Below are 23609 nucleotides of genomic sequence, written 5' to 3'. Positions count from 1 at the left end.
GCGTCCGACAAAACTTTTAGTCTTTTTGCATGAATATCTATAGAACAATGTGCTTGGACAATGTCCAGTAGAAACCCTTAGGATTGTGCAAAATAAACTTTGCTATGTTTCCAGCAGATCTCCTGAGTTCTACCAAGGACAAGCGGATCCCTTCGTACTAATTTTTATGATTACTTTGGTATTTACTTTAGCAGCATTCTTGTCTAGATTTTGATGATAGTTTCAGTTTCGAGTCTGCGCATAATCTTAGTCCTCATCTCTAAGCCAGTTTTAAATTTAAAAGTAGTCTAAATTAAAGTAATATTTAGAGCATTAAACAAGTTCAAGTCCCAGCGCATTCCTTTAAATGCTCTATGATAAATTAATCGTCAGTTTTCCTGTCCATACCTGTTAACATGCGACAACGCTTGACAGCTAATTTATACACCCGGCTTGTTTATTAATTTCACGAAAAAATGACGCATGCGCATGCGCAGCATTGAAAACACGTCTTAGGCCAACAAGTCTTCAATTAATTTTCAATTTGATGCCAATTTGTTACAGCATTTGCATCAGCGGATAAACCGTTAAGCAAAAACTGGTTGCCGGCCGTCACCACGACCACGGTCACTTAGCAGATGTTGCATTGAAAATAAGTAAATATATTTAGTATTTCAGTTGTTGTTGTTGCTGACTCAATTACTCCAATTTTATGCGCTTATCAGCGCCATAAAATCACGGCGGCTGTCGCATACTTATTCCACGCGATGTCATTATAAAAGTCGCTGCCGCCACAAGACAGCCGGAAGAACGAAGGGGACAAGCACAAAACCAGCAAACAAATAGACATAAATTGCAAAAATCTTGCAGCCAGTGAAATATCAACGCTAACGGTCTCAATGCTGACATAAGAGCCCAACGTGCAAAAAAAGAGAAGAGAGTAGGGAAAAAATGAATGTCGCAGAAAAAGTATTAAGCCAGCAAGGCTTGTTGATTTTTTCCGCTGATCTGTCATATTTCGCGCACACACTTCTCGAAGCCAAAATCAAAAAAAAAAACAAAAACAAGCAAAAATGTTAACTTCAGTTGCAGCGAAGCTATAATACCCTTCACGAATAAAGAAGATTCCAAAAAATAAAGAATATTGAACGGCCAGTTTGTATGGCAGGTATATGCCATAGTGGTCCGATCTAGAAAGATTTTTCATTATTGCAGCTTAGCCTTAGAAAATAACAAGCGTCATATTTCGTGAAGCTATCTCATCAAATAAAAAAGTTTTTTATAGAAGGACTTGATTTTGAGCGGCCAATTTGTATGACAGCTATATGCTATAGTGGTCCCATATCGGCGATTCCGACCAATAAGCAGGTTCTTGGAGAGAAAGGGATGCATGCAAAATTTCAGAGCGATATCTCAAAAACTGATGAACATAGCTAAATCTACTCGATCTTTGTCTACATCTTGGTCTTGGTCTAGGTCTTGATCTTGGTCTTGGTCTTGGTCTTTATCTTGGTCTTGATTTTGGTCTTGGTCTTGATCTTGGTATTGATCTTGGTCTTGGTCTTGGTCTTGGTCTTGGTCTTGGTCTTGGTCTTGGTCTTGGTCTTGGTCTTGGTCTTGGTTTTGGTCTTGGTCTTTTTCTTGGTCTCGATCTTGGTCTTGGTTTTAGTCTTAGTCTTGGTCTTGGTTTTGGTCTAAGTCTTGGTCTTGGTCTTGATCTTAGTCTTGATCTTAGTCTTGGTCTTGGTCTTGGTCTTGGTCTTGATCTTGGTCTTGGTCTTGGTCTTGGTCTTGGTCTTGGTCTTGGTCTTGGTCTTGGTCTTGGTCTTGGTCTTGGTCTTGGTCTTGGTCTTGGTCTTGGTCTTGGTCTTGGTCTTGGTCTTGATCTTGGTCTTGGTCTTGGTCTTGGTCTTGGTCTTGGTCTTGGTCTTGGTCTTGGTCGTGGTCATGGTGTTGGTCTTGGTCTTGGTTTGGTCGCGGTCTTGATCTTGTCAAAATTTATATATCCCGTTCAGGGTATATTATAAATTGAAGAAAGACGAAGCAGTACAAATCGAAGTGCAAGGAGAGCAGAGGAAGTTGAAAAGCAACTCATTGCCATTTGCGCTGTAATCGCGATTACAACGCTGAACCGCAGCTGTCATTCGATCCGCAGCTGACATTCAATTTCGCCACAGTTGCAGCGTTGCAGATGATGTCGCCGTCACAGTGGCATAAAGCCGCAATCAGAAAGTTACAGCGTCTGTCACAAGCCAACGTTCGACATCTGCAACGTCGATCGCTCTCAATTCCGCAGAGCTCGGTTTTGCTTTATTCTTATTTTTTTTTTTTTGGTTTTTATTGCCGCGTCGTTATTATGCCACGCTTATTCAAATACTTCTTTTTCTCGGTTGCAAAGAAAATATTTATGTTTTCATGGCGATTAAAGAAATCGAGCAGCCGTCGTGTGGTTTGCCGCAATTTAAAGTTACCCAAGCTGTCGCTGCAATCACGCAGTCGGTTTAGCAGGCGTCTTCAGTATGATCTGCTGGTCCTTCTATGTGTCTCACAACGTGCTTAGCTTATCGGTGGGTATCGACGAACATCAAATGTCGCCATGGCATATCTGTTTCTTATTTCATTATTGCTTTTGTATTTTTCCTTCCACTTTTCGAATTGCCTCGCACATTGTCGGGCGTAAATTGATATTTGGCAGAATGTCTAAAGTTCTCGGTGGTTTTGTGACAAATTGCAATTGCAAAGTCGGCGCTTACATTGTTGCGCTATTAAATTTACGTTACTTCATTGTGGCTTGAACGTGTGTAGAGAGGCTCGTAGCACTTCTTGAAGTTCCTGTTTTTTTGCAGTGTTTAAGCTTTGAGTGAGCAAAAATAGTATTTTCTTAAGACATTATTAAGGTGCACTTGATTTTTCTATTATATTGTTTTGGTACTGAAATTTGTCGTATTTATGGATCGATTGGTTTAGGTTATGTTATACTGGCGAATTGTAACGCCTCACAAATACCTACTGGTGGTTAGTAATGCCGGATGGAGGTTCAGTTTTATTTGAGCCGACGTATCCGTCAAATCTTTTTACGAACTTTATGCGCAGCTTGATATCTAAGTTTGTTACTTCGTCTAACCTCTTGAACTGCAAAGCTCCTAGGTACTTAAGACGAGCTCTAGATAATGCTGGACAGAGGCATAGGAGGTATTCCAACGTCTCTCTTATGTCTACTTCTCTTTTTAGTTTGTGTTTGTCCTTGATTTTTTAGAATTCGTGGACAGTTTTTTATCTTCCACAGTTTGAATCATGGTCTTGATGTTGTCATTGCTTGTGTTTTGATCTCGGTTTTATCGTCGATAATCGCCTTGATATTGCTTTTGGTCTTGGTCTTAATCATGATATTGGTCTTGGTCTTCTTGGACTTGATCTTGGTCGTGGTCATTTTCTCTTTCTTGAACTGGGCCTTGATCTTATTTTTGGTCTTATTCTTGCACTTGGTCGTCTTTTTCTTCTTGGTCTTGATCTTGGATGTAACCTTGTTTTTAGTGTTAGTCTGGGTCTTGTTGTTGGTTTTTTTTTGTGATTTTGGTTTTCGTCTAGGTCTCAGTTTTGGTATTGAAGTTGGTCTTGGTCTTGGTTTTGTTTTCGGTTTCGGGTTTGGTTTTATTCTTGGTCTCGGTCTTAGTCTTGGTCTTTTGGTCTTGGTCTTGGTCTTAGTCTTGGCCTTGCTCTTGGTCTTCGTCTTAGTCGAGATATTGGAATTTATCTTTGTCTCGATCTTGTCCTTGGTCTTGGCCTTAGTATTGATCTTAATCATGTTATTAGAATTAATCTTGGTCATGGCTTTAGTCCTGACTGCGCTCCTGGTCTTGGTCTTAATCTTACCGTGGTCTTTTTCTTTGAAAATTTCAGTCTAAGCCTAGGTCTTAGTTTTCCTCTAGGCTTTAATTTTAATGTTGGGTTTATAACGGAATATGTACTGCTTTTCAGTTCTGGTCTTGGACTGATATTCGAAATTACACTGGAACTTGCTTTGTTTTCAGATTTCCTTTCAGTGTCTTCTAGTATACTATTGCACTTTAACTTTTCCTTCTTTTAACTCCCTCCGTTTTTCCACAAAGCAAATTAATTTAAAAACTATAATGTATACTAATATATACAATAAAGCTGTCAAAAAGCATATCGAAGCAAGGAAATATAAAGAAAATTGCCATTCCACGACGAAGAAGTTTGCGCAAGCTTCGCTTTGTGCTTGCACCACTTTCTGTGACCACAACTGCCAAGTTTTTCTTTTATCTGCTTTGCCGCTAAGTATTCCGCAACTCATTTCATTTTCTTGTCATTTTTGTTGTTATTTGTTCTTTGCATAGTTTTTCCCTTTGTCACTGACATACTTTCCCATAAGTTGTGAATGGAAATTAATTCTTGCTTGCCACAGAATTGCGGCGACAGGAAGTGCAGTGAAATGCACCGAGAAGCTATTGAAATTTGCAAACTCATATTCATCAAATATATGTAAATATGTATGTACATAAGTGGGTAAAGGAGAGGTGGTAGACTACTTGTGGCACAACAAAAGCGGAGCTAACTATGTTTTTAGTTTACAGCGAAATGCAACACTGCGTGACTGAGTAGCTTTTAAAGTAAATAGGCGCTATAATGAGCACTCGTTGCTTGCAATTGTGTTCACTTAGAGAAAGTGATTTGCATTAAAGAATATTAGTTTTAATATATTCTTCTAACTGCATTGTCAGCGGCTATAACTTCTTTGAGGGCAAGTGCCTGCGGAATTATCCCGGCCGATCTACAAATGTCCTTTTATATGCCGCTTGTTAAATCAGCAAATATTTTCATTGTTCAACAAAATTAGTCAATTGAACAAGTGGAACACTTCTGTCCTCCCATGAAAGAAGACAATGACGGATCTGTCCTCGCATGAAAGAAAATAACATTTAATTACTATGTATAAAGAAGAATTGAACAAGTTGAACATACCTCAAACTTAAGAAGGAGAGCAATGTTTCATTCCAATGAGGGAGAGATCTTTAGCTACCAAATAGCTACAAAAAACGATGCTCTCTCAAAAGAATCCACTATTTTAGTTTCATGAGGCACGCCAACAAATGAAACACATCTGTGCTCCCATGAAAGAAATTAATATTTTATTACTAGAAAGCTGGAAAACATCAAACAACTTAAAATAGAAAGAATGTTTCATCCCATAAAAGAGAGATTATTTATCTACAGAACAGCCACATAACCAGCTGATCTTTCATTGGAACCGACAGTTTTTTTTTTTTTCAAAGAAACACAACAACCAAACAAGTTAAACACAATTCTTACTCCAAAACGATGATCGCTCTTAAGCGAATCGCCAGAAGACGAAACAAATATACGGGAAATATTTAAATATTACAATTAAGAAATATAGTGTGGACTCATCTACCTATGTAGAGCTTCTTTCCCCAAGTGAAATGAGTCAAAAAAGCAGTTTTCGTAGGAAAAATGTTGGAAAGCTCTGGAAAAGATATCCGAAAACTTGCCATCCAAAATGTTTAGTCAAAAATATAGTGGCTGAGTGGATTTTGCGGTAGAATTTTTTTCTCTAGACCACCAACTGCTTTCTGCCGCACAACTAAACAAAATAAATCAAATTATATGCTCTCAAGGTTGGATTTCAATAGTTACTTCAAGCTGAGAATACCCTCTAGACGTGATTGTTGATGAGGTTGAGTAGGGGAGGAGAATTCTACCTCAATATATACCGAAGGATTCAAAATGGGCTGCGGTGTAGGGACGGATTATACGCTGAGGGTCTTGATATCTCTATATTTTTATCTACCAAACTCCAAGCGGTAATAGTAGGCATAAAAAAGCCTGTGGAGTTCTAATGAAGAACTATGAAAGGATACAGAAAGCGATCATTTACAAAAGCAGCCAAGTCGTCGCCAAAAATCAATTCCATTTTAGTAAACAAATGCAGCGAGGCTTAAAGCTCAATGGCAAGTCCACTCCACATGTCCATAATTTGGTTTCCGGTCACAGAAACAATTTCCGCAATGAAAAAGCATGACGAAAATGGCGAAACAAAAACTAAGGAATTATTATGAAGCTCTAGGAAAAGTATACACAGGCTTGGTTTTAGGCACTCTTCTTGGTTCTAGCCACCAAGCAAAAACCGTTAAATTACTTGCATACGCAGACCGTATTGTGTTAGCAGTAGCTAAACACCTCAATGACTTCCAGAGCAAACACATTGAGTGCATAAACGGTCTGCGCCAATGGTTCTTCTGAATGAGTTCAGAACTGGCTGAGCAAAAGAAAGTCTTGGCAAACCTCACTCAAAGGACGGTGGACCCACAGACTGAAACCAGACAGCCATTCGTGGATAGACATACGACATGGGCATCTGAATTTCAACCTAACCCCAATACTACATGAACATGAGTGCTTTAGAAGCTATCCATACAGATTCCACCACGACATTAGTCCAAATTCGTCCGACGTGTTCAGAGTGCTTTGAAGACCCTGAGCATGTATTCCTTTATTGCCCACGCTTTTGGAATAAAACGGTGATTAAGCGTCCGCCAGTTCGTCCCACTGAGATCTAGAAAGCTGTCAGCAAAGCGGCAGCCTCAATTCTGACAAAACTGAGACTTATAGAGCTGATTAGGCGTCCGTCAGTCTGTGCCATGGAAGAGAGTTAAATGTCTTATCACTCCCAGGAAGTAATACTTAATAAGGTGGTTCCGTGGGAGAGTCTGGAGTTGGGAGTTGAGGTTAGGTTTAGCGGATTGACGTTCCCCCTACTTCCCCCCATCTACCTACCTATCTACATAGCTTAACGTAAACTTAAATAGGCACTTTCCTAGGCTTTTATTTTCTGGACTTTTTTAAAGAATTGCAAAGTGAGATTCCTAAGACAGATACAAGGCTACATGAGTGTCTCTCTGCAGCTGTTATAACAGGCAACCTAGATCAATATTAGACTTCCAACAAATTATTTGTATTTTCTCACTTTTAATCTTAAGCATTTGCGATTCCAAGACACATTCACACACATACAATCAACTTAGGAACGAATAATTGTTAGCAATTCGTATTCGGCGCACATTTGCATGTTTGAAATGCAAATAACTTTCGAAGTAATAAGATTTAGCACACCTGCAACTGGACTAATACCAGAAGGGGTTTGGCAAATTAGACCAATGGAATTATCATCAATCCAATTGCCAACAGTGGGCACAATAAAACCAAGCAACAACAATGCGATGCGGCAGTAAGTTAGCACTAGCAAAGAATAGTTAAGCAAATGACAACAACAACAACAAAAACAATAATACCCAATGGAGGTTGGCATGAAATGGTAATGAGCATGCGTGTCAACGCTTTAATGGCGCTACAATATGGAGTGTGGCACAGCAGAATACACACATGCGGACTAGATATGTATATGCATGCATGTGTATGGGCGAGCGCAGCTACAACATATTGGCACCCTAAATAGGCCACATTGTGACTTCTGCGTGTATGCATGAATGGGTAAATGCTTGACTGGACCCGGCAGCCGTTGGCGTTCGACAGCCCTCAGCCGTCAGCAATCAGTCACATTGTTGCATTTAGCTGCTTAGAAATACTACTGTTATTGTTGTTGTTGTTGTATGTATAGGTAATGACAATAGCAAGTGCGCAGTAATACATACAAAAGTACGCACTCTTCACCCCTTGTTGCATACTTAGAGGCCCTGCGCAGCCTACTTCAACCAGTACAGAGCTACTGTGCCTCTGCATGCACGGTTAAAGTTTGTGTGTGCTAATCATTGCAGCTTCTTTACATGCCCTCAGCAACAATTGACTGCTGATGTTGTGGGCATGAGTGTACATATGCCTGGTTGTGGTGTTGTTATTGAAGGGTCGCGTCCAGCGAGGATCGCTTCTAGCAGCACATGTGTTGTGAATTGTCGAAAATCACTAGTCATGAATATGCTCTAAAGGCTGTTGTGTCAACTGCGTTCAACGCCGAAGGGCTTACGCGTGAAATAAGCATGCCTGCAAGGGGTGGTTCTGAAAGAAGGTGCCAGCTATGCGTACATTTCTAAGATTTTTGAAAGGTTATGTGTTCTTTTAGGAGCATGAAGTAATAGATAACTGCCTTATTTAAAATGACCGTCAGGCTTTTTTGAAGACATGAAAGCTCAGTGGTAATGAATGCTTAAAGATTAGAGAGAAATTGTTAAAATCGTTTTATGCAGTTATGGAGTTAAAAGTTTAAAAAGGTTTTAAAACACAGCCACGCTAAAAAAAGCATAAAAAATATAACAATTTCGAAAGCTCAAAAAATCATGAAAGTTTAAAAAATGTCAGAAGCTCAAAAAATCATAAAAGTTTTAAAAATTTTCGAAAGCTCAAAAAATCATAAAAGCTCTTGAGCGATGTAAAAAAACTATGAAAGCTTAATAAATATTAAAGGCTAAATATATCATTGAAGCTTTCAAACTGTATAGCTGTAAAGGTTTTGAGAGCTCGACACATCATGAAAGCTTTCAAATTTAAGAAAGTTGTAAAAAAATTGTAAAAACTGTAAAAAAATCATGAAAGTTAAGAAAAATCCTGAAAGCTTTAAAAAGTTTCGGAAGCTCAAAAAATCATAAAAGCTCATGGGGGCTATAAAAAAAACTGTGAAAAAACCATGGAAGATTTAAAAATGGTAAAAATTTAAAAACTTAGTGAAAGCTGCAAAAAATCGTAAAAGTCTAAAAAATGATAGTGACAGTATAAGAAATCATGAAAGCTTTAAAACATACTTAAAGCTTCAAAAGTGACAAAGGCTTTAATTTTTTTTACTTCAATTTTGGGACCTCGGACGTATTACTGTGGGCTTTTGTAATTCCAAAAGCTTTAGAAAATGGTGAAGCCCGTAAAAAATCGTGAAAGCGTTGGACATCGTCAAAGCGTTAAATAAATATTGTGAGAGTTTAAACAATTATAAAAGCTTTTAAAAGTACTTAAAACTTTAAAAGTCCTAGCAGCTTTGAAGGAAACTGTTTAAAGCTTTAAGAAGTCTTGAGAGCTCAAATTATGAAAACTTTCAAAATGTCAAATCTGTAAAAAAAAATATAGAAAAAGTTTAAGCTATGTTAAAGCTTTCAAAAGTACTTAAAACTTTAAAAGTCTTAAAGCTTTGAGAAAGTTTTTCCATATTACTTCTTTAGAGAGCCCTCATGTATTTCTGTGTGTGCTTTTAAAGTTCTAAAAGCTTTAAAAAAAGAGAAAGCTGTAAACGAGTTATGAAAGCTTTGAAAACTCTTGAAAGTTCAAAAAGTTATGAGAGCCTTGAAAATCGTAAAAGCTGTAAAAGAACAACATGAAAGTTAAAATAAAACTATGATAGCTTTGAAAATAGCTTAAAGCTGTAAAAGTTCTAAAAGCTTTAAAAGTGTTTTCGTTTATTTCTGCACTTTTGAGAGCCTACGATGTATTCCTGCATGCTTTTAAATTCTGAAAAATTAAAAAAAAATTAGGAAAGCTGAAAAAATCTTGAAAGCTTTTAAAAATCACTAAAGCTCAGAAAGTTGAGAAAGCTTTCAAAATCCTGAGAACAGAAAAAAAACTTCTTGAATGTAAACATCATGAAAGCTTTTCATTTTTATTATCTAAAAACTTTAACTGAAAGTTTTAAAAAAGTATTTGGATCACCTTGTGCATCTAACTAGAACACCTAGCTTCAGGAAGCGCCTCTAGAGCGTCTAACATGCAGCGATAAATGAGCAGTGACATCAATTGCCGACGTTGCTGCTTGTTGCCATTATTCAACACAGCTAAAAGTCGACCGAAGCCAGTTAGAGACACAAGCTATCGAGTCCATGCCTAGAAGTACGGACACACACATACATAAGTATGTCGATGCATTTGTACGCATGGCAAACGTCGCTGACACGGAACCTGATTAATAGCAGCGGCTGCATTTACCGCTAGCATTAAAGTTCGCTTCCCAACGGTCGAACTTGGTGAAAGCAAGTTGGTAGAAAATTGCCATGTCCTACATACCCCTAAGCTAAAAGTGCGTGGTAGCATCAGTTGCAGTCGTACTTGGCGCCTCCCCTGTGTATAGCGAGAAAAAATGATGCCACATTAATTTGGGCGCAGGTTTTAATTCGTATGAGCGCTTTCATTTGTACGCTGGTACATCGGTTGGAAGTGGCACTCAAGTTTGTTTTATTGACGTCCATTTCCATGTTAATGGCTGCTTTCCTGCTCCCCACCCCTTATTTAGGTAGACGCTAGAATATGTATCTCTGACATTTTCGCTTTGGCGCCTTCATTAGCATTTGTACATGACTTGGCCATGCATACGACGGCACTGCTTGAGCGGTGACTACACGCTACTTTGGTAGGCTATATTGAAATTCTGGTCGAGGGAAGGGAAATATTTAATCAAAAGTGCCTCAAATTACTTCAGAAAATACTCGGTGCTTGTTGTTCTAGTTATTTTTCATCACAAATTTCTACTAATGTATATCGCGTACTCTCCAGTGGTTTCCAAATTGCAAATTTAGATAATTTTCGCTATGTTAGTTTGACCAGATTGAATTAAGCAGACGGAATATATCACATGATGGAAATTGAGTTGACCTCATTGGGTGTTTTGACTCTTTCATACTACGTTTTCACTATTTTCTTCACAGCGAGGTCACCTTTAAAGCTTACTACTCACATTTAAAAAAAATATATCCATAGAAAGTATTTTTTTCTTCGAACTCTCGACCAAAGAGTTCTATAAGAGCATTAGTCTACTTCAAATTACGTTTGGAATCCGACATGAAGATAAGTTAAAATCAAAAGACCAGTTTAGACTCAATTCTTAAGAATCGAAGAAAAGCTCTCAATTGAGCTTTTAATCTTAAATAAATTTGATTGAACTGCGAGATAGGAAGGAAAATTTTACATTTCTGTTCAAAAGTCAACTTTTTCCCCCCATTCAGAAGAACTAGATAAAGCTTGACAGCTCGTAATTGAGCTTTTACCCCAAATTGAACTGAACCTCACAGTGTGTATTAGAAACGACAGTTAAGAAATTTTGTTGAAAAAGCAAGTTTTTTTTACAAAATTCAAATGAACTCGATATGGTCCAAAAGCTCGTGGTTCAGCTTTCACCCCAAAATTTGACTGAACCTCACTGTAAGTGAAGTAGAAAAGAAAGTTAAAAAATTTTGATCGTAAAAACAAGTTTTAACACCATACAAAAGAACTAGATAATGTCTGAAAGCTCGCACGGGAGCTTTTGATTTTGAACTTGGACTGAACTTTACTGTGAGTGAAGTAAAATGGAAAGCTAAACACTTTTTGGCCGAAAATCAGGTGGCGGTAAGCCCATTCAGAAGAACTAGATAAAGCTTGAAAGCTTGTAGTTGAGCTTTTACCACAAAATTGGACTAACGTTCACTGTTAGCAAAATAGAAAGGAAATTTAATAAATTTCTGTCCGAAAAAACAAGGTTTTTGCACCATGCGAAATAACTGCATAAGGTTTAAAAGCTTTTAGTGGAGCTTTTGACTTTGAGCGTGAGCTGAACTGCACTGTGTGTGATTAAAACGGAAAATTAAGAAATTTTTGTAAGAAAACTTAGTTTTTTCACACAAACGATGTCTGAAAAGAAAAAAGCTCTCAGTGGAGTGAAGCTTTCACTACTCAATACATTTTTTATATCATTTTAATACTAGCCTATTGAAAATATATAGTTTCCTATTATGAGCTATTATATTTTTCAATATAAAATTTTATACAACGAGCAATCAAGTAGAAATACAAAATTTGTAAACAAAATACTTCATTATTCCCATTCACTAACTTTGCACTACATCTGCACATTCAAAAAATTCAAAATCTCTGCCTACACACTACAACACCGACAACACTAAATGAGACTTATTGAAACTTTCAAAATTAAAATTGAATTTTGTCTTTTCATTTGGCACTGTACGCACTCAATGTGCCACATTTGTCATGAGTAGGATACACAAGTGCGTACAAGTTGTTCTAGTATAACAGTGAAAGTTTGCTAAAGTTCCGGGAAATAATTCAAAATGATTTCATGCAAAACATTTAAACAAATTTATGTTACAATTATGGAAAATTAAGCGCACTTTTGTGTGTCACAACTTCAAAAGTTTTTCAATAATGTTTGTAAGCGTTAATGGCCTGTGAGAAATAGAAGCGAAGATGACAAAAAAGAAATGCAAAATTAAGGACATGTAAAACTCAGTCCACGGTAATCGGTAACATCGTCGACATTTTATTGATTTAAATCAGTTTGAACCAAGTCTAAAATAAAAAATAGTCTTAAAAAGTTCTAAGGTGGCAATATTTTAACCGTCTTATGAGCTTTAAAAATACAAAAAATTCAATTGTGGTCCCATAAAGCTTAAACTCGTGAAAACTTGCTGGTCTCACGGATTTTTGAAACATTTCATTCATAAATTCATTCATAATAAATATTAATGAGTATTTTCAAAAACTTATGATTTTGATTTTTTCAAGAGCTTACACTTATTTTTAAAAGATTTCTTATTTTTTTTAATTTTATGAATGATTAATGATTTTTAAATTTTTCAATATTTTTTAAAGCTTTCACGCTTGTAAAGCTTTCATACATTTTGTAGCGATCATAAGTGATTTACGGTTTTCAACGATTACATAATTTTTGAACTGATATTTCAAATTTCAAAAAAGTTGCGAAAAAGCTTATAACTTGTAAAAACTTGACAAAGCCATAGAGTTTTCGAAAGATTTCCAATGAATCTTAATGTTTAATGTTACAGAATTTTAAAATTTTTTATTAGATTTTATAAATGATTAATAGTTCCCAAGCTTTCAATATTCTTGTAAAGCTTTCGCGGTTTTTAAAGCTTTTGCTAATTTTCAAAAGCTTTCAATAATGATTTTAGTAATTTTTGTTACTTTTCCAAAGCTTTCAGAAATTTATGAATTTTTGTTATACATTGTTTTTAAAGCTTTCAACATTTTTGTTAAGATTTCGCTAAATTTCAAAAGCTTTCATAATTATATTTGTAATCCTTAAAGTTTTCAATATTTTTGTAAAGCTTTAAAGTTTGCAAGTTTTCGATATTTTTAAAAAGCTTTCACTATTTAAAAAAAGTTCACTAATTTTCAAACGCTTTCATGAGTTTTATAGTTCTCGTGAATATTTCATGGGTTTTAAAGTTGTAAATATTTTTGTAACTTCGACGTATTCGTTTAATTCAAAGGATACTTATCATCTTTGAAGCAACAGATTAATTTTCTTCAAAAATTACATTACAAGCATAATAGCCTAAGTTTTCACAAATTTGGAAAGCTTGCATAATTTTTTAAAAGCTGTTATAAATTTTCCATATCTTGCATAAATTTACAGATGCTTTCATAAATTTACAAAAGTTTCCATGAATTTAGAAAGCTTTCATAAATTAAGCTTTAGTGAATTTAATTACGCGATAGATAAAATTTCTTTGAAAATTATATTGAAACCATAGTGGCTTAAGTTTTCGTAAATTTAAAAAAACTTTAACAAATTTTCAAAAGCTTTAACGAATTTTTCTACCTTCATGAATGATTCATGTTTTTTTAAGTTCTCAAAATATTTGTAAGTTTCCAATTTCAATAAATTTTCAAATGCATCAATAAATTTACAAAATTCTTTAAAAGCTTTGATGCATTTTTCTACGCCTACGAGTGATTGATGGTTTTTTAAGTTTCCAAAATTTTTGTAATTGTTGGGATTTTTTAAGCTTTCAAGATGATTGAAAATTCTTCTTGATGTCTGAAGCTTTCATGAATTTATGACTGTTTTACAGCCTATGAAACTTTAATAAATGGTAAAAGCTTAAAAAATAGAAAAATAAAACTTGGGTAAATAGTAAAAGCGTAAAAAGATAGAAATTAATTTGTTTTTAATAAATAGTGAAAGCTTTAAAAACTCATGAAAGTTTCTACGTACCCGAAATACAAATTTTTGCTTATTTTTCCTGCGAAGCCTTACTCAACATTTTACATATACTTGGCAACAATTTTGTACAACACATATCGGCGCCAATGTTAGTGGAGTGATTTCAAGCTTTCACTGTTTCATTTCATTATTTCATGTCCCACTTGCAATTCGAGTCCTTTAATATTTATCCCCTTGGGATGGTGAAAAGTGACGTTATTATTCCCATATACATTTATGTGCTTGTGTGCGCCTGTATAACACTAACTACTTTTGCTCCATTAGAGCTTGTCGAATGCATAATTTTGCAAATTGTTTAAGCCACCACTTGAATAGATACAAACTACAAGGATCTACGTGTATGTGTAAGTAATATGATAAAGCTTTACAAATTGCGCTAGTTGTTCGGATATTTAGACGCTTTTGCTTTTGTAACTCTATACATACTCGCAATACATATGAATAACGAGCCGTATATTGTATGTTGTGCGCTTAACGCTCGAGTTACGTCCGATAAATAAGAGCGGACTAACAAATTGTTGGCTTGTAATTTATGTTTATTTTAAAGTACGAATATTTTATGGCTTTTTGTTATGGAAATTAATAAGCTCAGGGATTTGAGCTCGCCTCGGCTGATATAGGCTTACAGCACACATAAACGTGCTTTTATGCCACACTGTGTAGCAGGCGGTAGTCACTACATGTGTACGGTTATTTGGGCTTTTGTCGGCCACGCACATGTGTGTGCGGTCAGCTGCACTGTAATTATAGCCTTTTTCAATAGCGTATCATGGCAAATTGAGGTTATGTCGAAATTGGAACAACCAATTTGCGTAGACTGTATTATAAATGTGTGTAATTGAATATAGTTTGAGTGGTTTGCAATGAAAACGGAAATTTATGGAAAATTATATGCCACAAATGACAGGATGGAAGTGTGCTTTGTTCGAAAGGCATATACATATGATTGAGGTTATGGTGGTTAAACAAAGAGATCCTTTTCGAATCATTCAACCATTAGGAAGTCTTTACAAGTTGTAATAAGGATAATAGTACGACGGGGGATATCACGTCTTCGGATACAGAAATAATTGTTAGTAGAACCCTTCAGAGTATGCGATGTATATATAAAACTCTCTCTTTTAATATATAAACATAAAAAGATTAGGTAACTAATATGTTTTTCCAGTTCTATAATGATTCATAAGATTTATTTATTTATTTTTTCTTTTTTTTACAGCTTTCATTACTTTTCCAAGACTTTCATAAATCAAGTCATTCTTTTGTTAAGTAGTCAAATATACTTAAGACCTTCCGAAGTCATGAAAGCTTTAAAAGCTCGTAAAAGCTTAGAATATTTGTGAAGCTTAAAAAGTTCGAAAGCTTTACAAAAGTTTTGGGAATTCTAAGAACCATGAATTGTTTAGGAGAACATGAAAGCTTTTAATAATTTATGAAAGCCTGTGCAAATTTATAAAAGCATAAGCTAATCAAGAAAGCTTTGAAAATTAGTGAAAGCTTAAAAAATTCGGAAGCTTTAAAAAAGTTTTGGAAACTTTACAAACCATGAATGGTTCGGGAGAGCACGAAAGAATTTGACAATTTACAAAAGCTTGTGAAAATGTGTAAAAGCATAAGCTAGTATGCGAATTGTAAGGTTCTTGATTTTAATTTATTACTAATCCTTAAAACTTATTATTATATTATTTTTTAAAGGTTTTTATAATTCAAATACTACTTGTATTAAACAGTCCAATCGACTGAGAAGCTTCAGAAATCGTTAAAACTTTTAAAAATTGTGAGAGCTATTGAATTGTGAAAGCTTTACACAAATTTTGAAAACTATAAAAACTAAGAATCTAGCATGAGAGCTGGAAAATTTATTAAAGCTTTTGTAAATTTAAATATTTATAATTTAATTTAAATTTTGTTTAAATATAAAAGATTTTGAAAACTTATGAAAGCTTTTGAATATTTGTAAGAGATTTTTGTAAATTTATAAAAGCTTCTGAAAACTTGTAAAAATGTGTAAAAGCTTAAGCTCGTATGCTTACTATATATATTCATATGATTTTAAATTTTTTTCTAATTTTTATTCATAGGCTTTCATAAGTCGAGTCCTTTATTCTGTTATGTGGTCAAATATACTTAAGAGCTTTAGAGATCATAAAACTTTGAAAAATCATGAAAACTTAAAAAATCGTGACAGCTTTACGAAAATGTATAAAAGCTTTTGAAAACTTATGAAATCTTTTAAAATTTGTAAAAGCTATTAAAAATTTGATACAAGTTTGATGTTATTGAAATTTTTGTGAAAACTTTTGATAGCTTTAGAAATTTTTTAAAAGCTTAAGCTAGTCTTCTTATTAAAATTTGTTTCTAATTTTTAATCACATGCTTTCATAAATGTACTCCTTCTTTTGTTAAGTGGTCAAATACTTCAGAAATCATGAAAGCTTTGAAAAATCGTGAAAGCTGAAAAAAGTGTGAAAGCTTTACGAAAATTTTAACAACTTTATAAATCATAAATTAGAGCATTAAGATTCATAAGATCTCTCGAAAATGTATTTAAGTTAAGTTAAAAAAGCTTTAGAAATTTATGAAAGCTTTTAAAAATCTGTGACAGGTTTTGTAAATTTTTAAGATCTGTAGGAAATGTAAAAAAATTCTTTAAAATTTGTGAAAAATTTTGTAATTTATGAAAGCTGTAGAAAATTTTTAAAAGCTCAAGCTACATAGATGCTTACTCTATAATTCATGATTTTAAATTTTTTTCTAATTTTTAATCACAAACTTCATAAATCGAGTCCTTTTTTTGTTAAGTAGTCAAATTTGCTCCAGAAATCATGAAAACTTTGAAAAATCGTAAAAGCTTAAAAAATCAAGAGAGCTTTACGAAAATTTTAAAAACTCTAAATACCAGGAATCATTGAGAAGACCATGAAAACTGATGAAAGCTTTTGAAAATTTATTAAAGCTTTTTAATTGTTATGAATGCTTTTGAAGTTTATGAAAGCTTTTAAAAATTTCTGAGAGATTTTGTAATTTTATAAGAGCTTTAGCAAACGTATGAAAATTCCTGAAAATTTAAGGAAACTTTTGAAATTTATGAAAGCTTTAGAACATTTTTGAAAGTTTAAGTCAGTTTGTTTACTATATCCTTTATAATGGACGTAAAATATAGAAAGTAGACCAATTCTTCTAGATTAAACGAAAAATCGACAAGATCAGAGTGTAGTGCATTATTAACAAATTAGTAATGGTTGCAAGTCTCTCAATCTAAACATTTTGAAGCTTAAGCAATTCTACATTTTCGATTTTTCACCGCATTTTCTAATTTTACACACTAAATTTTACAAATCGTCACCGTAATTTATCTACAAATGCTTATTCAACGCGAACTCAAGCCGCCAGCGTCGGCACAAGGAAAAGTTAACGTTGCATGCGACGTCATGCGGGTGACTGCATTTTAATAAATGCTGCCTTGACTGGCTGTTGGGTGCCACTAATGCCGGACAATTAGTCAGAAAAGTGAAAGTAAGTTCCTTTCACTCATGCGCCGCTGGCAACAGCAGCCTTTATTATCAATTGAGATTTATTGGCGCACTTTATATAAGTCGCACACGTTTACATATTTTACTGGAGAGCCTGGCAGGTAGCCACTTATTATATTTATAGACATACCATTTAATTTTTTCTCGGCTTGTATTACTTTTTTTATATATCAAATGTTTTTTTCGCACACTCACTAACTAAACTTGTCGTGTTTTATACCCTTCGCCTGGCAGCCGGTACGCCAGCGACAGTTCACCCATTAGCAGCGACAAATTGCTTGACATTCGCCAGGTACATTGCGTAAATTTCGACGACACGATTAACATAATCAGTGGAGTGTATGCAATAAAAGTGCTCGCCTGCCGTGGCTGCGCCCGTGTGCGCCAAATGTCTGACAAGTAAAAATGCCGCTACTTCGCCTACATAACGTTTTGCTCGCGCTCAAGCCCAGCTCATGCTCAAGCGTCGCAAAGTTCCGCCGCAGACGCCACCTTAGCTAGAATCATTTAATCTACCTTTTTGCTATTTTGTCACCTTTCGCTGCATCTTCGTCGTACGTCTGTCTGGCGTGCCTCGTTAATCTCTGCGGCAGCTCTAGCTAGTCTGCCTTAAAACAAGCTTCATCGTAATAATCGCTTCGTTGCTCTAAATTTTCGCGCTATTTACATATTTTGTCTGACTTCGTCTAGCTTGCCGCACCTTTTCGTCCGTTGCGTCTACGTAAATTTTATCACATTCGCGTTGATTTGTGTGCTCCTGCTTTATTTCGATATGCAGCTGCCACCTACTTATCTCTCTTCTCATTCCTGTGTATCCTAGTTACTTGACAGTCACATTTTACTGTTGTATATTTGTCAGTTAGTAATGAGATTACTAAAACACGTGCCGTCAATTAGTAATCGCTAACGGTTGACGTTCGCTAAGGCTGTGCTCAACGCAGGGTTGCTTTTCGATATGTGCGATAAAATATTCGCCATTAAATAGGTTGACTTGTGTGAAATATAGTGACAGGCAGATACATGCGTTTTGTGGTAGAGAAAATTGAGAAAATATAAGAAATTTTATGTTCGTTTCCCGAAAAATGTTTGTTCATGTAAGATTGGTTTAGCAAGCAAGAAAATCTTGAGAGACATACCTTCAAATCCCGCTGAGTGGAGTTTTGCGCGATGCAGTGTATGGCGCATCAACTGTAGATTTGAACTCATCGAAAGCTCAACTTTTTTAAGACGAGCTCCGGTGCTCAACAGCATGTGTCCACAAGAACACTTAATGCCATTCTGCATAAAGTGGCCACGAAAAATGCTATTAAACTCAGAGAATTGGATTTCTAAATGAACAAGTGTCTGAAGATTCTGAAATCCTCGCAGCTCAACTGTCTAGCTTTTGCCAAACTAAAGTTGAAAACTCTCCATAGACATACTTTCAAGTTGTCTAGCGAAGTTGCTGGGTATGATATTAGCCATCTAAATATGTCATAGGCCCGAAGCGGCTAGTGATATATATTTAGGAGTTTTTGGGATCACAAAGAACCAGCTATCTAAGTGGGATGATGCTTTATCTTTAGGACCAGGGTCAGCCCTACAACCTAACCCAAATTTACTAAGAAAAATTCGATAACTTCTATATATTAATCCAGGCCTCTCGTTGTATTTTCACTCAAGTAGCTAGTTCACTACCGATCAGAAGTGACATCACTTTTGCTTTTTCTTTTAGTTATCTTATAGGGTATTAATTTAAGAACCTAATATACTAAATTATCTAAAAATAATAATATATATTTTTGCTTTCACTTACATTTTCTTTGCAATTTTCTCTTCACACTCCGCAGGCGACCTCCTGCCGCATCCCTGCTACAATGTAAAATGCCCGCCGATGTCCGAAATGAACTGCCCGCCGGACAGTAGTGTGCGTGAAATGCTCAACAGCATCGAAGTGCAACAGATCACCGTAGCGCCAACCGATGCCGCCGACGCCATGACCTACAATACCACCGAAATCGATGAAGACGTCTATGCAGAGTGCTGTCTGGCCAAAAAGTGCATTTGCAAGACCTGCTACATACCCGACTGTCATGGTGAAGATGAAGTGGTCGTCGAGCTGTTGCCCGAATCGATGAACAAACCCGGTCAATGTTGCGGCGAGTATGAGTGTCAGCGCAAACCGAAGTGCACAGCGGACGATGATAGTGAGCTGTATTGGCTGAAGGGCTGTCAGCGTTGCCACTGTTTTGCGGGCAAACCTATGTGCATACAGATCTGCGATGAGGCCGTGAATAAGACCAAAGCCATTTGCAAGCCAGAAAAATTGAATGCGCTCTTTGAGCATGGCGAAAGCTGGCGTGTCGGCTGCTATGAATGCGAATGCATCGATGGTGTTGAAAAGTGCGTGCTGCCGTTCTGCAGCAATGTCGATTGTCCGCGCGAACGTCAAGTAACGTTGAAAGATGGCTGCTGCCCCATTTGTTGGCCCGACTGTGCGCCCATGCCAAAGGAATTGCTGAACGGACGCAGCAGCGTACATGGCAAATACGGCAGTGGTCCGCGGCATTACGACGATGAGGACGAAGAAGATGATGACGGTCTGGCTGACGATTTCGTTGATGATGCAAATAGTGCACAGCGTAGCTTTGATTATGCTGGCGAAAATGAGAATGATCCATTGTCGGACATACAGTTGGGCGAAGCAGAAGCAGTGAAGCTGCAGCAGAACACAACCACCGAAGTGCAAAGCACTACAAATGTCGCCAGCTCTTCAACAACCGCAGCAACAGTCAAAACGACCACCGGCCCTGCAACCCAAACGAGCTCCACTGCCGTTCCCGCCATATACTTGCCCACAACGCCTACCACAGCAGCGCCTTCTGAGTCGCCGGCTGTGGCGCTTGCCAGCGAACCTGCCATAGTCACCGCTTGCCCGCCTGCTTTGGCCTCACGTCACGACGGTCCGGCCTCCTTCCAGCTATACCCCGACGAAGACGACGTCATGCCCGCAGTTAAAGTCGTCTCGGAATCATGCAAGCATTGGATGATTTATATTGTTATCGGCATCTTGGTCGCCTTCATTGCGGTGCTGATAGCTTGGATCATACAATTGCGTTTGAAGCAACGTTCCTACCGGCCGGTCTCGCACATCGACGACAATTTCAATAAGATGTCCTGTAATATCAAGCAAACAAATGCTTATGTTTAGATGAAAGATGAATATATGTAATGGAAAATGGAAATTGCGAGTGTGAGAGCGTAAGGCAGTTTATAATGAGCGTGGAACGTGCATACTTATATTAATGTGTGTTTCTCTTAGCGCCAGGTCCTCGCTAGTGAAGTTTAATGTATGGAAAAAGTTTACGTTAGCAATGAAGAAAATTATGGCCGTCTTAAGCAAACATTTAAAATATTAGCAACGATATTAAGTCTTAAGATTTCTTAGTTGATAGAATTATAACCTCATTTTTATGCAGTTAGAAAAGGGATCACTTCATATAAACTCGCTTATGGAAGCATAAAATCATAAAAATTAACGGAGCAATTTTTTGGAAAGTATTTATTGAATAAATATAAAATTATCAGTAAAGGTTGTGGGCTTAGATCATCTAGCACACGAACCCAAATAAGCTAAATGTGGGTTGGAGATTTAAAAAAAAGTATTTTTGTAGTATACTATATATGCATGTACTATATTTTCAGAAAAGGTTATGGTCTTAGATATCTAGAACCCAAAAAAAAAGCTAAAGCTGGGCTTGACAATTCTTGGTCGAATATAAAACTAGGTTCATAGTTAACTGAAATCGATTTCATGTAGGAAGAAACCTTAACTCTTCTGAGTAGACGGAGGAAAAATCGGTTAGATATGTGAAAAATAATTTCGGAGTATACAGCGGAGTTGACAGCCCTTGATGAAATATAAATTTGGGTATATGAGTTCAGAAATAAATTACATCTGACACAAAACCTTAAAATCTTTGACTTGAAAGAGGAAAAGATCTTCTAGATATCTCAAACATGATTTCGGAGTATATTAAGGAGTTGACAGTCCTTGGTGGAAGATAAATTTGGGTATATGAATCCAGAAATAAATCACATGTAGCGAGAAAACTTAAAAGCTTAGAGTTAACCTTAGCTAAACACATAATACTACCGGAAAACGTCAAATGTCTTGCCATTTCAGTCAGATTATGTCCATACCTGGGTACAAGTATACTCGAAACAAATAAAATTAATTTTATACGCACTTTCTAAAAAAAATGCTTCAAAAAATTGCTCGAAACACCGACATTCATACATACTACTCAATAAATATATTCGTAAAATTTCAATCATGTATATTTTTTCGTTCGAAATTCCCAACATTTTTCGCATATCGTAGAGAAAAGATCTCAATTTTTAATTTTGATAACATTTTTGTTTTATATAAAAAAAGTTTTAGGTTCTTCATTATACAACATAAAAGTTATGAAATCATAAAATTCATATAAAAATAAAATCAATCATACCTAAACAATTTTTATGCAAATTTTTGACTAAAAGTATTGAAAACAACTATCATTTAGTTTGTAATTACTTTTTAAAAATAAGAAAATTTAAAAATATTTTTTTTTCTTTATAAATAACCGTATATTTAACTTTTCAGTTAAAATATATATTTGCTTTATTAAAGTATAATAATACAATATTATAGTTTTATGCTGCTTTTTAAATTAAAATACATAGATTAATTCAAAACTAATTTTAATTTCTGAAATTTAATTTTTTTTATAATGTTAAGGGTTTTTAATTGGCATTGATACATGTATTTTATATATATTAAAAGTTAAATATGTTTTTAGATCTTTAAATCCTGCGCTAATTTCATGCAAAGAGATTAAATATAGTAAATATTTCACATTTCATATATAATGAATTTTTATTGAAAAACCACAATTAAATCAAATGGAAATAAAATTTGAGCAAGCATCTATTAATTTTAGAATACCTATAGTATTAATAAACTTTCAAATAGTCATTTTAAGAACCATATTTTTGAAAAGGACGCGAACTTGCTTGTGTCCGAGGGTTGATGTCTTTGGCACTAAGGAGGACAAACACCAGCAATAAATTATGCAAAAATAGCACCGAAAATATCTAATCTCGAGCTACAGCAAATATATCGATTAATCGATAAGCTCATGATGTTATCGAAAATATTAAACGATTTTAAATATCGATATTTAGAAAAGGCATTGTATACATTTGATATGGCATAACTTTATTAAGCAGGCAAATCCTCTATAAATTATAATTCTGCAACGAAGATAATATAATTATTTGAGCTTTTAAGTACGATCACATATAAAAAACAATAAGTCGATTAATTTTAATTTGTTCCAGCATTATTGATTCGAATATTGAACATTTTGTTTACAAATGACCTATGCCTCACTATCAATATCGATAAATTTATCATTTTAAAATACTTGGCGAAGATTATATTTGTACATTGTTTGTAATAACTTTAAAATATTTATGTATCGATAATTTATCGAAAAAATATCGATAATGACAAACATGTTAGAGTTATCGATAGTTATTACACAAGTGCGATTAAACTGAGAAAACGTCGATATTTAATATATATTTCCAGAGTTATCGATAGCACTTATGTACATTTAAACAATCTAAAAGTGAGATTTAATTAGAATGTAATTAAATCGATTACTTATCAGAACAAATCGAAATTTAATTTTTTGTCAGATCGATAACGATTTGACACATCGATTAGCGATCAAATCTAAGTTTTTATGTTTCGAATATTTATCGAAAAAATATCGATGGCTACTATATTGTCAGAGTTATCGATATTTCTTACTTTCAAAATATTCTAAGGTGCGATTAAACTAATATGTATTTACATCGATTACTTAATGGTACAAATCGATATTTTGTTTTTTGTCAAAGTTTATTAGAATAAAAAATTGCACTCATCGTTCCGATATGAAAACGAAGTGTTTATATTTTGATTATTTCTTGGAATAAATGGATATAAAGTTCTGTGTCAAAATTTTCGTTTACTTTTATTTTACATAATCTAAAAAGGCGATCCAACTGAATCTTTATTACGATTATTTATCTAT

General features: G+C 35.1%; 1 protein-coding gene across 5 annotated transcripts in view; it reads left to right on the top strand.

Annotated features, from left to right (window-relative positions):
- LOC126763091 (uncharacterized) overlaps positions 1–22078 on the top strand; it is a 178846-nt gene extending 156768 nt beyond the window's left edge. For 4 of the 5 annotated variants that reach the window (XM_050480296.1, XM_050480297.1, XM_050480294.1 and 1 more), the window contains one exon: positions 19332–22077. In XM_050480296.1, the coding sequence (XP_050336253.1) occupies positions 19332–20692 (1361 nt within the window). In that variant the 3' untranslated portion in view covers positions 20693–22077. Of the gene's footprint in view, positions 1–19331 lie in introns of all 5 variants that reach the window. The other variant, XR_007667555.1, reaches the window with a different exon arrangement.
- The last annotated feature ends 1531 nt before the right edge of the window (positions 22079–23609 follow it).

The sequence above is a fragment of the Bactrocera neohumeralis genome, chromosome 6 (genome assembly GCF_024586455.1).
Source record: "Bactrocera neohumeralis isolate Rockhampton chromosome 6, APGP_CSIRO_Bneo_wtdbg2-racon-allhic-juicebox.fasta_v2, whole genome shotgun sequence".
NCBI lineage: Eukaryota > Metazoa > Arthropoda > Insecta > Diptera > Tephritidae > Bactrocera > Bactrocera neohumeralis.
The sequence above is the reverse complement of the archived record's forward strand: the minus strand, read 5'-3'. Positions and strand labels throughout refer to the sequence as shown.